This window comes from Oreochromis aureus, linkage group 20 (genome assembly GCF_013358895.1).
Source record: "Oreochromis aureus strain Israel breed Guangdong linkage group 20, ZZ_aureus, whole genome shotgun sequence".
Lineage (NCBI taxonomy): Eukaryota > Metazoa > Chordata > Actinopteri > Cichliformes > Cichlidae > Oreochromis > Oreochromis aureus.
The window spans coordinates 5,904,705-5,921,885 of record NC_052961.1 but is presented as its reverse complement, the minus strand read 5'-3'; the positions used below and the strand labels follow the sequence as shown (position 1 = coordinate 5,921,885).

General features: G+C 36.1%; 2 protein-coding genes across 2 annotated transcripts in view; one reads left to right on the top strand and one right to left on the bottom strand.

Annotated features, from left to right (window-relative positions):
• LOC116320801 (deleted in malignant brain tumors 1 protein) overlaps positions 1-2,427 on the top strand; it is a 90,568-nt gene extending 88,141 nt beyond the window's left edge. The window contains 4 exon segments of the mRNA XM_039604276.1: positions 387-806; positions 1,368-1,481; positions 1,881-1,924; positions 2,068-2,427. Of these exon segments, the coding sequence (XP_039460210.1) occupies positions 387-806; positions 1,368-1,481; positions 1,881-1,924; positions 2,068-2,124 (635 nt within the window). The 3' untranslated portion in view covers positions 2,125-2,427.
• A 2,928-nt stretch (positions 2,428-5,355) lies between these two features.
• LOC116320875 (rhamnose-binding lectin-like) lies at positions 5,356-15,820 on the bottom strand. Its single transcript, XM_039604275.1, has 17 exons — positions 15,777-15,820; positions 14,722-14,767; positions 14,402-14,434; positions 13,473-13,556; positions 12,334-12,378; positions 12,105-12,243; positions 11,894-11,997; positions 11,431-11,475; positions 11,204-11,342; positions 11,003-11,106; positions 10,253-10,297; positions 10,030-10,168; positions 9,817-9,920; positions 6,353-6,397; positions 6,130-6,268; positions 5,918-6,021; positions 5,356-5,471 (listed from the first exon to the last, which is right to left on the bottom strand). The coding sequence occupies exons 2-17, from the start codon at positions 14,750-14,752 to the stop codon at positions 5,356-5,358; spliced, it is 1,416 nt and encodes a 471-aa protein (XP_039460209.1). The 5' UTR covers positions 14,753-14,767; positions 15,777-15,820.
• Positions 15,821-17,181: the final 1,361 nt, after the last annotated feature.

The window sequence follows — 17,181 nt, the reverse complement described above, 5'->3', positions numbered from 1 at the left end:
ATAACCTAGGCCCAACAGGACATCCACCTATTAATTTAAGTTGATATTTTACTAATGTTTCCATTATTGTCTCTTCAATTAACAAATTCCTGCAGAACATTTAATGAGATCAAGATAATCTTTCATTCGTTTCATCTACAGACTTTTTATTTGAGACTTTTTATTTGAGCAGTACAGCAAATGTCTTTACTTTGCAATAGCACATAAAACTGTTAAAACTCAAATGTGTAATGTCAAATTTGTCTCTGAATTGATACATTTTAAATATGAATACATGCTAACAAATAAATTTTTAAAAAGTTGTTCTCAAACTGTTTAGAACAAAATTCCTTCTCCACAGCTGTACAATTATTATTTACTTGTATTTCTTTGTTAATTGTAAACAGACCCTGGATTTCCTTATTCCACACCTGCTTCAAGAACACAGACCTCTCCAGCTTATCAACTTAATGTCACTGGTTCAACAGCAGTGGACAACAGCACAGCAGTTGAGGGGGCGGTCCGCTTGGTAAATAGCAGTTACGGCTCCTGCTCTGGGAGGGTGGAGATCTTCCACAGAGGCCAGTGGGGGACAGTGTGTGATGATTCTTGGGACCTGGAGGATGCTCAAGTGGTATGTAGGCAGCTGGGCTGTGGTAGGGTCCTCTCCATACCAACTAATACACAATTTGGACAAGGCACAGGACCCATCTGGATGGATGATGTGGCATGCATTGGAAGAGAAGCCAACTTGCCTGAGTGCCAACACTTAGGGTTTGGATCTCATGACTGCAGCCACAAAGAAGATGCTGGTGTCATCTGTGAAGGTAAATTTGAGCAGCTGGAGAGTTTATTTTACCAATATGTAAATATTATGTTTGATGTACATTAAAGGTTTATCTACAAGTTTTATTGCATTAAATATTTTTTCTTTTTTGGCCTTTTTGTACCTGCTTCTTTTATTGTTGTTATTTATATAAATTAATCTTGAGATGAAATTTACATCCCAGCTGCGATTTACTCCTTTCAGGTTACTTTCAGCTCACTTTTTACTGTATCGTATCAGTTCCCCATCCCCATCATCAGTTTTAATGAGACTATTGAATTTAAGGTTATGGCTCTGTTCTCACTAAAGGAAGTTTAGTCTGCAGAGTAGATTTGTTAAAAATAGTAATTAACAGTTTAATTGTTTTTCTGTCTTTCATTTTCATCTTTATTCTAAAATATTTCAAATGCTACATTTTAATATGTAGTTGCACTTTATAAGGAAACATCTCATATTCAAAATCTTTCTGCCATTTTCAAAATTTCATATTGATGTTTTTTATATGTAATTTCACCCAATAACTTTTACAAGTTACGTTATTTAATTGTCCCTTTTTATTCAGTCTCTCATACAGGTTTCTCTCCGCTTTTGGTTATTGTATCTGTGGTAGTGGCGGTTCTTCTGTTGCTTGTTGTTCTTTTGCTCATCTACAAAAAGACGGCCACGGGCTATCGTGGTGAGTTCTGATCCAGCCTTATATGCTTTTTTAAAGAATCATTAATCAAAAGGATTTTTGTAGCTCCATAGTGTAGTGGTTTACACAATTGTTCAGCAAGGGATAGGTTACTACTTCAACTCCAGCTGGAGTCACAAATCATTCTTGGGATTGTGTCAGGAATGGCATCTGGTGTAAAAACTGACAAATTAAACATGTGGAGCTTCCTGTTGTTGTGGCCCCTTCTGAACAAGGGGTCAGACAAAAGTAGTAACTTTTAAAAAAAAAATTAAGTACTCTCATGGAATCGTTTGACTGCTAACCTGCCCCACTTCTTTTCCAACAGGATAAGATCAGACCTAACACCACAAAAATTAGCAAAGCTATAACATAACACATGTCTTTGTCTCTTTTCTATAGGTTTCTCTAGTTATAGAAGAAACTCAACCCAAAGCCAAACTGAGGTGATTCATTTATATTTGTTTAATTTCACTGTCATTTGTAGGCTCTTTACGCTGCACTGTGAAGAAATAAACACTTTTCACTGGTACAAAAAAGTTCAGAATTCTGAATTTTGTTGTTGTTTGCTTGTTTGTTTTTTCCCCAGATTGCTCTTACTGAAAAATATTCTACAGTCTCCACATGTGAAGTCTCGACCTACTAGAGCGTTGATCCAGCCAGCAGGAACCAGGACCAAACCTACTGTACTCTACTGTCACACACACGAAATAGCAAATTCTCCTGCCTTCCTTCAGATGAATAGAAATGTGTTTGGGGGTTTCATGTCTTATCTAGAACCGTGGTCAATTGTTCTGTAAGAACTAACTATGTCACTTTCCTTGCCCTTACTAGGCCAGACCAGTAACACTGACACTGGCCAGTCAGGAACATAAAACATACATAAAAGCAAGGATGAGTTGACTCAGAATCCATTTGTTAGACTTGTCATTGTTATCCTCTCCACAGCATTATTAATGGCCATCAATAGTGGCCTGCACAGAAAAGTACATGGATGGATGGCCACAATAAGAGATAAGAATAAACTTTATTATCCCACATGCGAAATTTAATTTGGACAAACAGGCAAATTTTAAGGGTTTTGGGCCTGCACGTGTGGACGAACAATCAAACGCAGAACTAAAATCAACAAACAGAATCTGATCATAAGCTTTTGGATCTTCTGAATGCTTCCCTTATTAAATGAATGACATTTATCATGGCATCCTTAGCACTGCAACCCTCCCTGTTTACAAACTGAAGCGGGTCTAGACTTGAAGATATCTTTGGTTTGATTATTTCACAATAACTTTCTTAAAACACTTCATCACTATACATGTTAGTGCAACAGCCCTAAAGTCCTTGTTCTCAATAGGACGTGTTACAGACATGTTGCCTCTGGTGTAAGAATGATTTTAGATATTCACCATAACTTGCAAACTGCGTGACGTTTGGAAAAAAGGGCACCGTGCATCGGTTAATTCACCGAGGAGTGTTTCAATAAAGAAGCAGACAGGCCATCAGTCACAATCATTTCTGAACACCAACCGAAATGGCTTCAAATTAATTTTCACACTATCAGAATCACCACCAGCTAAGTCTCTACTTTTTATTGATGCAATCTTTAACTTTTTTAGTGACATGTGGTTTAATATTTGGGAAATTAATAGCCTCCTTTATCAGGATTACACTGTTATTACAACAATTTATATAGTCTTATTGTTGGATCTGTAGTGTCATCTAACACCATGAACTCCAGTATGTGCATATGAAACAACCCATCAAAGTCCCTACACTGTCCTGAGTCCACTGCAACACAGTTCTGTGTAGGCTTGTTGGATTTTAGCACAGATTTATACAGTATATTGCATACCTGCTCCTCAACATAAGAACATAAGAAAGGTCAGTGGTAGACTCTCTCTATCACCCTTCATTCTTATTGTGAGTATAATTCATTTGCTAAAAAGGGATAAAATACACAGTTTACTGATTATACTTTATTCTTGTAAATGCTTCATGCTAATCATCCAATAATATCATTAAAGGAAATTAATCTGTCGTGCTGAAAGCAATGATAACTTAAAGCCTATACTAAAAAGAGAAAGGTTCTTCACCCTCAATACACATGAAGCTTTCTTCAGCACAGCCTGTTAAGCAGGCTTTCTCATTAAGTAGGCTTCATCTCTACCTCTCCTGTGTTTTACAGATGGCTGTAAGCACTCACCGTTGTACCTCTCTCCTGACCTCCTCCATACATACAAAATTTCAGTTGGTTTCATCATGTTGTTTTTTGTGTAAACTGTCTTTTCAAGCCTTGTCAAGCAGGTTCCCTTCCTTAGGAATGGCTTCTCGACAGCCACCCTTCCACCCTGCCTTCTCTTTTTTTGTTGAAACATGTTATTTTTCATAGTTTTTTAAGACACGTGGCATATTTCAGATAATAGTTCTTTAGGAATCACCTTGTTGGTACAAAATTTCTCTTTACATCTGTCAAACTGTGCTTTCGTTGGCATTTTTATACATTCACCTAAGTAAATGGGAACAAATGATGTGTTTTGTGACTGGCCGCTAGTAACAAAGTTCCTGGAGATGCAATTTAAAATTGGTTCTTCACTAGGTCATCTGTTATGTAGAGACACAATAGTGGTTCTTCCCTTGACTTCGGAGCATTTTTACGTTTGAATAATTCATAGATCAGTCCTAAGTGGCTTAACTAACAAAAATACCTCACTACTTTAAAAGCAGTCAGATATTGAAACTGTGGCATCAAGACAGACACAAGGATACCTTCACTATCCAAGCGATTCTGGAAGAAATTTGATGGGAATAAAAACAGGGACTCTAACAAGAGCTGTATGTTATCCATGTGATATCCTTTGAGTTTGTTTTTATTTGTCACGCTGACAGTGTTTTGATTGTGTATACCGTCTAGATGTACATGTGTTTTTGAATGTGACTGGCACATACGTGTGTGACTTTACTGCATTTTCTTATCTTCATCAATAAATTAAACAAAATATGAAAATGAAATGAAAAGAAAAACAGGTGACACTGTGTGATGCTCAGGATATGTGTTTATTTGTGTTTATTTCCAAATCATATTTTTTAACACATTCAGTGATGTCATCGAGGCTTGACATTCTGGTGGAGGTGACATCACCGGAGGGGATGTGACATTCAGATGTTACACGATGCGTTGATGGCAAAATCTTTTCCTAGAAAAGAAAGAAAAGATTTAAAGTTGCTTTTTAATTTTTGTTTTTCTTCCTTAGCCTCAGTTCTTTATATTATTTTACATTTTGCTTCTTGTTTTGATTGACATGCAATGGATGAGTATAATTTTTGTAATTTTGAAGCCTTAGCTTAAACCTGAACTCATTTATTTTACTTATTGACCCTGAATGTCTTCTGAATGTTCCCTCTGTCTCATTCATGTGTTTCATTGCCAGTTGTATTTTGTATATCTCCTGCTCTACTTTGAAGTAAACTTTTCTTTAATATCTTGAAGTTGAAGTTTTGCTGCCTTCTCTCTGCTTTTTTTTCCACACTCTTATAACCTTACCTTACTCTGTTCTCCATTAATTTCTCCATTCAAGTCCATTTTCAGTATTTATTTTAATGTTTCAATGTCTCCTTGATTTAGTATTGGTTGCTCATTGCCTTTTTTTTTAGTTATGTCTTTATTCGGGTTTTGATAAGCTCCTGTTTGGTTCTCCTCAGCTGTGTTAATTACATGCACCCATGTCTTGTTGCTCAGTGGTGTCTAATTCCCACTTAACCCTGTGTTTACATATCCTCCTATTTGTCCTTTGTCAATTGACTAGACTTTTGAAAAAAAAAAAGCACACCTGTATTTTTTTAAACAACTAATTTAAACAAATCCAGGTGCTGGTTTAGCTCAGTGGGTGAGCAGGCGAGCATATGCCGTATGGCTGGAGAGCAGTGGGTCTGGGTTTGCATCTCTTCTCCTCTTTCTGTCCCTGCTTTCCCATCTATCTACACTGTCTCTATCCACTAAAGGCAAAAAAAACTGAATCTTTTGTGAATCTTCAAATCAGCTATTAAAGTTCATTTTTTGTCAAATTATTTCACGTCCTCTATTCTGTATTTGAGTCTTTGAATCCATGTTTAAAATCTATTTTTCTGGCCAATGCCATATTTTTATTGCCATTTTCTGTTTTGAATTTCCACATTTTTTGTTTGTTCAGTAAAATGTCATGATTCAGTGACTGAATGTCCATTATTAAGCCTCAGACACAAAGGTTTGACCCCACTCAGTGAAATCAACGAGGATGGTCCCTGAGACTGCTTTGGACTTTAGCTGAATTTTTTTTGGAGTTGTATGTGCATTACTGTTTAAGGCACTTACACTGGGTGTGTTGACCCAGGGTGATATCTAAACCTGCAGGACACCGGCCCTTGAGGCCTGGAGCTGGACACCCCTGGTTTAAGGTACTTACACTGACATGTATAAACCACCTCCAGGTACTTGTAGGTGCCAACACAGGGGTCTCCAAACACAGAGTTGCTTGCTGAGACAGTACAGCTGTTTTTCCCATTACAGCTTTGAATGGAGATAAAAAGTGAGTCAGCAGAGGGTTTAACATACTGCACATTGTGTAATCTGGTAAAAAAAAAAAAGTAAAACTAAACAAAGAGAGTCAATCTGTACCTTTTAGCTACAACATCATTGCTCGTGGGACTTGAGCACTGGACAACTTGGAGCTGAGAGGCAGGGCGTCCAGCAGAGCACGTGGTTTTGTCATGGCGTCCATAATCAGCTCTGTGGATGACTAAAACCTGTCCTTTGTCTGAGGAAGACATCACAGCATTAAACTATAACCATGTTTACATTTCAATAAATGAAATTCAACAAAGTTACAAAAAAAACTCACCACACTGAAGGTTTGCCCGAGACCCTTCACATGTTGCACTCTGGACTGAGAGAAAAACATAAAACACATTAGAAACACATTAAAAACTGTCATAATTCATGTGCAGATTGATTATTATATCCTGATTTAATTCGTAACTTGAACTCTTTTGAAAAATTTCCTTCTTGGTGTTATCTTTTCCTAAATTATTTGACATCCTGTATTTTGTATTTGAGCCTTTGAATCCAAATTATATGTATGGCATAATATAATTAATTGTTTTTAAATAAAATGATTATCACCTTTGAAATCTATTTTTCTGGCCATTGCAATTTTTATTGTCATTTTCTGTTTTGCATTTCACATTTTTTTTCCTTGTTTCTTCATCTTTTGACTTTTAAAAGGTGAAATAAAGTTTACTTTGATTTCGCAGCTGATTTTAGATATTCACCATAACTTGCAAACTGCGTGACGTTTGGAAAAAAGGGCACCGTGCATCGGTTAATTCACCGAGCAGTGTTTCAATAAAGAAGCAGACAGGCCATCAGTCACAAACATTTCTGAAAACCAACTGAAATGGCTTCAAATTAATTTTCACACTATCAGAATCACCACCAGCTAAGTCTCTACATTTTATTGATGCAATCTTTAACTTTTTTAGTGACATGTGGTTTAATATTTGGGAAATTAATAGCCTCTTTTTTCAGGATTACATTGTTATTACAACAATTTATATAGTCTTATTGTTGGATCTGTAGTGTCATCTAACACCATGAACTCCAGTATGTGTATATGAAACAACCCATCAAAGTCCCTACACTGTCCTGAGTCCACTGCAACACAGTTCTGTGTAGGCTTGTTGGATTTTAGCACAGATTTATACAGTATATTGCATACCTGCTCCTCAACATAAGAACATAAGAAAGGTCAGTGGTAGACTCTCTCTATCACCCTTCATTCTTATTGTGAGTATAATTCATTTGCTAAAAAGGGATAAAATACACAGTTTACTGATTATACTTTATTCTTGTAAATGCTTCATGCTAATCATCCAATAATATCATTAAAGGAAATTAATCTGTCGTGCTGAAAGCAATGATAACTTAAAGCCTATACTAAAAAGAGAAAGGTTCTTCACCCTCAATACACATGAAGCTTTCTTCAGCACAGCCTGTTAAGCAGGCTTTCTCATTAAGTAGGCTTCATCTCTACCTCTCCTGTGTTTTACAGATGGCTGTAAGCACTCACCGTTGTACCTCTCTCCTGACCTCCTCCATACATACAAAATTTCAGTTGGTTTCATCATGTTGGTTTTTGTGTAAACTGTCTTTTCAAGCCTTTTCAAGCAGGTTCCCTTCCTTAGGAATGGCTTCTCGACTGCCACCCTTCCACCCTGCCTTCTCTTTTTTTGTTGAAACATGTTATTTTTCATAGTTTTTTAAGACACGTGGCATATTTCAGATAATAGGTCTTTAGGAATCACCTTGTTGGTACAAAATTTCTCTTTTACATCTGTCAAACTGTGCTTTCGTTGGCATTTTTTATACATTCACCTAAGTAAATGGGAACAAATGATGTGTTTTGTGACTGGCCGCTAGTAACAAAGTTCCTGGAGATGCAATTTAAAATTGGTTCTTCACTAGGTCATCTGTTATGTAGAGACACAATAGTGGTTCTTCCCTTGACTTCGGAGCATTTTTACGTTTGAATAATTCATAGATCAGTCCTAAGTGGCTTAACTAACAAAAATACCTCACTACTTTAAAAGCAGTCAGATATTGAAACTGTGGCATCAAGACAGACACAAGGATACCTTCACTATCCAAGCGATTCTGGAAGAAATTTGATGGGAATAAAAACAGGGACTCTAACAAGAGCTGTATGTTATCCATGTGATATCCTTTGAGTTTGTTTTTATTTGTCACGCTGACAGTGTTTTGATTGTGTATACCGTCTAGATGTACATGTGTTTTTGAATGTGACTGGCACATACGTGTGTGACTTTACTGCATTTTCTTATCTTCATCAATAAATTAAACAAAATATGAAAATGAAATGAAAAGAAAAACAGGTGACACTGTGTGATGCTCAGGATATGTGTTTATTTGTGTTTATTTCCAAATCATATTTTTTAACACATTCAGTGATGTCATCGAGGCTTGACATTCTGGTGGAGGTGACATCACCGGAGGGGATGTGACATTCAGATGTTACACGATGCGTTGATGGCAAAATCTTTTCCTAGAAAAGAAAGAAAAGATTTAAAGTTGCTTTTTAATTTTTGTTTTTCTTCCTTAGCCTCAGTTCTTTATATTATTTTACATTTTGCTTCTTGTTTTGATTGACATGCAATGGATGAGTATAATTTTTGTAATTTTGAAGCCTTAGCTTAAACCTGAACTCATTTATTTTACTTATTGACCCTGAATGTCTTCTGAATGTTCCCTCTGTCTCATTCATGTGTTTCATTGCCAGTTGTATTTTGTATATCTCCTGCTCTACTTTGAAGTAAACTTTTCTTTAATATCTTGAAGTTGAAGTTTTGCTGCCTTCCTCTCTGCTTTTTTTCCACACTCTTATAACCTTACCTTACTCTGTTCTCCATTAATTTCTCCATTCAAGTCCATTTTCAGTATTTATTTTAATATTTCAATGTCTCCTTGATTTAGTATTGGTTGCTCATTGCCTTTTTTTTTTAGTTATGTCTTTATTCGGGTTTTGATAAGCTCCTGTTTGGTTCTCCTTAGCTGTGTTAATTACATGCACCCATGTCTTGTTGCTCAGTGGTGTCTAATTCCCACTTAACCCTGTGTTTACATATCCTCCTATTTGTCCTTTGTCAATTGACTAGACTTTTGAAAAAAAAAAGTACACCTGTATTTTTTTAAACAACTAATTTAAACAAATCCAGGTGCTGGTTTAGCTCAGTGGGTGAGCAGGCGAGCATATGCCGTATGGCTGGAGAGCAGTGGGTCTGGGTTTGCATCTCTTCTCCTCTTTCTGTCCCTGCTTTCCCATCTATCTACACTGTCTCTATCCACTAAAGGCAAAAAAACTGAATCTTTTGTGAATCTTCAAATCAGCTATTAAAGTTCATTTTTTGTCAAATTATTTCACGTCCTGTATTCTGTATTTGAGTCTTTGAATCCATGTTTAAAATCTATTTTTCTGGCCAATGCCATATTTTTATTGCCATTTTCTGTTTTGCATTTCCACATTTTTTGTTTGTTCAGTAAGATGTCATGATTCAGTGACTGAATGTCCATTATTAAGCCTCAGACACAAAGGTTTGACCCCACTCAGTGAAATCAATGAGGATGGTCCCTGAGACTGCTTTGGACTCTAGCTGAATTTTTTTTGGAGTTGTATGTGCATTACTGTTTAAGGCACTTACACTGGGTGTGTTGACCCAGGGTGATATCTAAACCTGCAGGACACCGGCCCTTGAGGCCTGGAGCTGGACACCCCTGGTTTAAGGTACTTACACTGACAAGTATAAACCACCTCCAGGTACTTGTAGGTGCCAAAACAGGGGTCTCCAAACACAGAGTTGCTTGCTGAGACAGTACAGCTGTTTTTCCCATTACAGCTTTGAATGGAGATAAAAAGTGAGTCAGCAGAGGGTTTAACATACTGCACATTGTGTAATCTGGTAAAAAAAAAAAAAGTAAAACTAAACAAAGAGAGTCAATCTGTACCTTTTAGCTACAACATCATTGCTCGTGGGACTTGAGCACTGGACAACTTGGAGCTGAGAGGCAGGGCGTCCAGCAGAGCATGTGGTTTTGTCATGGCGTCCATAATCAGCTCCGTGGATGACTAAAACCCACCCTTTGTCTGAGGAAGACATCACAGCATTAAACTATAACCATGTTTACATTTCAATAAATGAAATTCAACAAAGTTACAAAAAAAACTTACCACACTGAAGGTTTGCCTGAGACCCTTCACATGTTGCACTCTGGACTGAGAGAAAAACACAAAACACATTAGAAACACATTAGAAACTGTCATAATTGATGTGCAGATTAGTATTATATCATGATTTAATTTGTAACTTGAACTCTTTTACAACCTTTTTCTTCTGTGTTTCATCTTTTCTGAAATTATTTTGCATCCTGCAATCTGTCTTTGAATAATATATATAAAATGTAGTATGGTTTTATTATTGTTATTTTCCTCTGTCCATTTTAATTTTAACTGTCATTTTATGTTTTTTATCTCAGTTCACCTGTTTCCTTTTTGTTCATTTTTTTACCTTTTTTTAAATTCATTTCAGTTTTATTTGAATATTGCCAAATCAGCAGTCACTTCAAGTCATTTTATACTGAGGTAAAGAACCTACAAAAATACAGAGAAAACAATTTGATTTTGGAAAACCACCTTAAAAACAAAGGAGTATTTAAGGCAACACAATAAACAGATGTTTCAGATTATGTCCTAGCTGCGAATGCTCCACATCATATTGATGTTTGGTTTTTTTTTTAAAAGACAATGTGAATGAAAAAGAAGATGTTCTGTAAAATGTCATGATTCAGTGACTGAATGTCCATTATTAAGCCTCAGACACAGAGGTTTGACCCCGCTGGATGAAATGAACGGTGATGCTTCAATATATTGTTGCTAGCATTTTTTTGGAGTTGTATGTGCATTACTGTTTGAGGTACTTACACTGACAAGTATAATCCACCTCCAGGTACTTGTAGGTACCAAAACAGGGGTTTCCAAACACAGAGCTGGTTGCTGAAATAGTACAGCTGTTTTTCCCATTACAGCTGTGAATGCAGATGAAAAGTGAGTCAGCAGACATTTGACATACTGCACATCTGGGAGAAAATTAAAAGGTGAAAAAAAGACAGTCAGCATCTGCACCTTTCAGCTACGACTTTAATGCTTTCTGGACTTGAGCAGAGGACATCTCTGAGCATACAGTCAGATTGTAAGTTAGAGCACGTGGTTTGGTCATGCCGTCCGTAATCTGCTCTGTGGATGACTAAAATCTGCCCTTTACCTGAGGACGAGATCACAGCGTTAAACTATAAACAAGTTTGCATTTCACTGAAATGAATTCAATAAAGTTGCAAAAAAGAAAAACTCACCACACTGAAGCTTTGCCTGAGATCCTTCACATGTTACAGTCTGGACTGAGAGAAAAGCGTAAATCACATTCATTAAATCTCAAACTTTAAAAATTATTGTGTAGACTAAATATTAGTTTATGATCACAGATTTAATTTGTAAGTTTTGTAACATTTTCCTTCTTGGTTTGGATTTGATTTTGTGTTTTGCACCTCACATTTTTAATTATTGATTGTTCACCTTTTAACTTTTAAAAGTGGGATAAAGTTGAGTTTGATTCTGGAGCACAATCTTGAAATCCAAAAATGAAATCTACATGTGTTCTTGTGCCCTAGTTTAGGTTCAGCTGACAGGATTTTAAAAAATGCCCTTTGAAATGACATGAGCTGAATGACTGAATGTTCACTTTTAAGTCTCAGTAACAGAGGTGTTACCCAACTGAGTTAAATCAAAAATTTGTGCGTTACTGTTTGAGGTACTTACACTGACAAGTATAAACCACCTCCAGGTACTTGTAGGTGCCAACACAGGGGTCTCCAAACACAGAGTTGCTTGCTGGGATAGTACAGCTGTTTTTCCCATTACAGCTTTGAATGCAGATAAAAAGTGAGTCAGCAGAGGGTTTAACATAATGTACATTGTGTAATCTGGCAAAAAAAGAAGGTAAAACTACACAAAAATAGTCAATCTGTACCTTTTAGCTACAACATCATTGCTCGTGGGACTTGAGCACTGGACAACTTGGAGCTGAGAAGCAGCACGTCCATCAGAGCATGTGGTTTTGTCATGGCGTCCATAATCAGCTCCATGGATGACTAAAACCTGTCCTTCACCTGAGGAAGGGATTAAACTATAACTATGTCTGAACTTCGAACAAATTAATTCAACAATAAAAAAACAAACAAACAAAAAATAACCCTCACCACACTGCAGGTTTGCCTGAGATCCTTCGCATGTTACACTGTGGACTAAAAGAAGAGACATAAATAGTTTCATTTTCAGCAATTTCTTTAATTTCTCTGACACAAAACAAGTGACATAACACTTAAAAAATTTGATTTTTGCTAACAGTGGAGCTCAATGGCATAGACTAACTGTCTAATCTGTCTTTGATATCAAATCATTATTTATTAGTAGATGAAAATATTATTTTTTCTTATTTGGACAGAGGTGAATGAGCAATCCAAAAAACCCAAAAGAAAACAAAACAAAAAAATACAACAGCAAAGTTCAACCTAAAAACTTGAAGCCAGTGCTAAAATCCTAAAACCTGCAATTCCTTGAACATCCACCGGAGGCTCCCGCAGTCAGTTACTGCCATAACAAAATGTCCAACTTTACACTGCAGAAATAAACAAAACTGTTTTGGTCACTATTACTAACTATATTGTTTTTGTAAATAGCTATTAAAAAAAAAAAACAACTATATGTGCGGGGTGAACTTTTTTTAACAGTCCAGTTTAAATTGTATGAAAGCGTAAAGTTTCCATTATTAAGGGTGTGGTCTTTTTGACTGATTGGTTCAGTGGGACAGGTTCCCCCCAGTAGGAGGAGTTTAAGTAACTGGGTCTTGTTTCCAAGTGAGGGAAAAGGGGAAAAGATGGTGACACAGGGATTGATGCAGTGTCTGCAGTTGTGCGGACATTGTACTGGTATGGGCTCAAATTGTCGTCATAAATATTTTGTACTTGTAAATCAAATGTGTACTTGTGAACTGGGTTTTGTAACCTTGTAAACCAAAATATGTGAAAATTTTATGTTTGTGTATCTATAGATGAGAATTTGTGTGTGTGTAAAAAAGATTTGTTTTTGTAAAAAATATTTACACAAATTACATTTTTAAAGTCTGGTTACAGATAAAAAGCAAAAAACTATGTGTAAAACTCTGCGCTCAACTTCCCTGGCTGTGTGTGTGTTTCAGCTTACGAGTACAAATTTTGAGCCAATGCCTGAGCATCTGGACTGGACTTCTTTTGCTGGCTTAAGGCACTTCCATATTAGCTCCACTTTTCTAACCCAGGAGGTCTGCACATCTTTCATATACAGAGTATGCTTTTCTTACCGTGGCTCAAGCGGCAGATCTGGCTGTCGCAGGGGGGCTTTCTTTGTGGGTACACGGTGGTCTCAGTGACAACTCTGACAAAGCCTGAAATTTAAAATCATCTCATATGTAATGAGTCTTTGCTGTATTAATAAGTGCTGTGTTGCTAATTTTATAGTCACAATTTAATAGTTTTTTCCTGCCTTTTTTTAAACAAATAAATATCCAAATAAAAATTCCATCTATTTACTTACACAATAGTAAGTAAATGTTATTTATAGTAATTGAAAACCCAAAGTGCTTTACAGTAGAAAACCAAAGTGCTTTTGAATTTTGGTTTCTAGTATGTTTTTGCAACAGTGCAATAAATCTGCCATTCATGTCTATGAGTCCTGCATTTGGGTCCTGCCTGCCACACAGCGTAACATGACATGAACATAATAATCATCTTGTGTTAACTGTCATTTACTGTCAGTTATTTGTATGGCACATTTCACAGAATACAAGTTGACACCAAATAACATCATTTGGTTGTCATTAAAAAACATTCATTTTCAGCTTATTGATGACACATTCACGCCTTAAATCAGGACAGGATCCATCAGCTGCAAGTAGTTATCAGTATAAGTACTTGGTATCAGAATCCAGAATCCAGCAACAGAGGAGGTGTAAGGCCTGCTGTTGATTCAGGAAACACACCCACGTTTATTGGTGATAGTCACAGTCAACACAGGCAGCTCCCTGCGCAATTTCACCTAACAGCTTGATGCTTGTGTTTAAACTCAGAGTTTCTTACATGGTTTAAAATGAACAGACAGGATTTAAATAAAAGGTCCCATGTAATCAGAGTGAAAGTATAAGTTCAGAAAATCTATTAGCATGGCTGAAGGTGGCATTATAAAGTTAAAAAACGGCACATTAGGATAAAAGTGACTGAAATGTGCATTTACCTGAACTCATGAGTAAACATGTTACTCCCAGAACTGAAAATCAGAGAAGAAAAAAATATTCGTTATTCTTGAGTTTTAATGATTTAAAATTCAACCTAAAAATTGTTACAAGTTACTTGTAAATAATTAATAACCCATTAATTACATTTGAAAAGTTCTAAGTTATTTTATAGTTCTAAGTATTTTATGCAGAAGGATTAGAAAGCACCTCATCTCAAGTACCTCTGAAAGATAAAAAGCTTAAGAAGAGTGACACTTAATCTTTCCCTCTGACTTTATGAAAAGCTTTTATATGTAAATAATCAGCCTGTTGTACTCACGGAACTTCCTGCCGTGTCCAGAGGAGAGCATGATGTTTGTGAAGAGCTGAGCAGACAGAACAAACAGGGCACCTGGTGGGTGTATTTCTACTGCTCGTCTAAGAAATACTATGTGCATGCAAAACAAACACACAATGCAAAAAATGAAAATATTTGCTTTATGAGATGTCACAATTTTTTTAAAGTAATAATTGAAAGATTACATGAAACCATACTAAAATATGAACCATAAAAACCTAAAAACAATAAAAAACAGGGAGGAAAAGGAATAATCTAAGGAACTTGGAAAGAAAAGCGAAAAGAACTTACACTAACAAAAAAGTATAGGTTGCTGTTAGTACTCTCATTGTGATGTTTTGGATGAACTTGAAAGCACTTCAGGTAGGTTTTACAAAAACACAATTTCATGCTTTTAACAGATGTATCAACTTGTTTTTCAACATCACTCCAAGACACAAAGTTTTTTTTATTTTAGCAGTAATGTGTATATGAAAGAAGTCAGCTCTAAATATTTCTCGCAGTGTCACCGGAAGCCAAAGTTAGGGCATCCATAGCCAGTTTCATGTTTTTAACCCATGCCTGTAGTTTAACTAATCTTATAATCTAAAATAATTTGTTTTATCAGACCCATAATATGATTTTTTTTTTACTGTTTTATACAGATATTGCTACAGGGAAGCAACATATAAATAGTGTAAAAGCAGCTGTTTCTGATGTACACTAAATCCTGACACAAACTTTTCAAGTAAACCTAATCTGCTAATAATCACATAGCTAATTTACAACAGCAACAGTTTTGAGAATTTTTCAGTAATGGTGGAGAGCTGCACCAGTGTGTGCATTTTAATAGTTTTAAATGTAAATATTATTAAGGAATATGATTCAATGTTCAGTTTTATGACACACAAGATGCCGTTTCAACATCATTGTTAAATTCACCCACTATAATTATTGCATTTATACACAACATCTTCTTCTACTATTATACACAAATAATAGTAGAAAATGATTTCTTCTGTTTATGCTGTGATACGAACAAAGAAGTTAAGCGTTACCTTGTTAGAACGATCCAGCAAAGCTACACAGCCAGTATCTGATAGCAAGGTGTCTGGAAAAAGACAGGACACGCAGCATTTATGTACCTTTGTAGGAGCATTTACATCATCCGCCAACTGCAAGTTAGGAATTTGTTATTATAATAAAAATAAACTAAATATTGAATTACACATTGACATACCCACATGCAACTAAGTAAATATTAGTTAAGCAAACAAGGGTGTTAACTAGTAAATAGTTTAACTGTAGCATTGGTATTTAATTTAGCTGTGCCACCCAAATGATTAAAAAAATAAAAAATTAAAAACATGGCTGAAAAGAAGATGTAACCGATACAATACTGTGCAAAGATTTCACTTCTTTATATTTTGGGTGGCTGTGGCTGCAATGTAGCTTGCCATCACCAGTGTGTGAATGTGTGCGTGAATGGGTGAATGACTGGATATGTAAAGCGCTTTGGGGTCTTTAGGGACTAGTAAGGCGCTATATAAATACAGGCCATTTACCATTTACCATATTTTGCCTCCAAATTTAAATTATTTGAATTTTTTTCTTTTGAACTAGTTCATTAAAATCTGTGTGTCAGGAGGGTGATAATACCAATAACTGTATGCTTTTACACCTTTAGCATCCAAGAGCTCAACAAAACAGATTCTACTTAATCCCTCTCAGTCACACTTACATTTGAATTCCACTATGCACAACTGAAATACCCCGTCACCAGATCTACTTGGTCTTACATAGTGAAGCACCCACTTTGGATGTTGTCAGTCCATTCAATGGGCATTATTAATGGCAATCAGCCCATAGATATGGGCCGGTTGTTATCATCCATTCAGATGGAGGATCACTAACAGGAGTATGGGAAGACTCCAGAATCCAGTCTCCCTGGATTCCAGTGGGCATGGCAGTGTTTACAGGTAAGAAAATTTAAATGGACAGCATTTATAGAGTGACTATAATAAGTCAGTAAGTGTCAGTGTTACAGCGGTTGTTTTAGTAGTAGTCCCGTATTTCCAGAGGGACCAGGACATATTTTCTATAGGTCACCAGTAAATTTTTCTGTAGCTCTGTTTACACTTTTGCATGCATTTCCAGTTATCATCTGCTGGTGGAAAATCATCTGGAACAGTATTCCACCTTCTGAAATGGGACTAGATTATATTCCAATAACTTAATTTGACTGTCTCAGCAGCGGATGATAGGGATGCACACGAAGGTGTAATGCATTTTCATTTTAAACTATCTGTTGAAACAAAAGCTACAGCAAAATTAACTGGTACAGAAAACATGCCCTCCACCCTCTGGATCAAGGTTAACAGTTATACACAATGTTTTGCAAATAAATTACAATTTAATATCCTCATTTGAACCTTTATTAAAAATAATAATACTACTAATAAA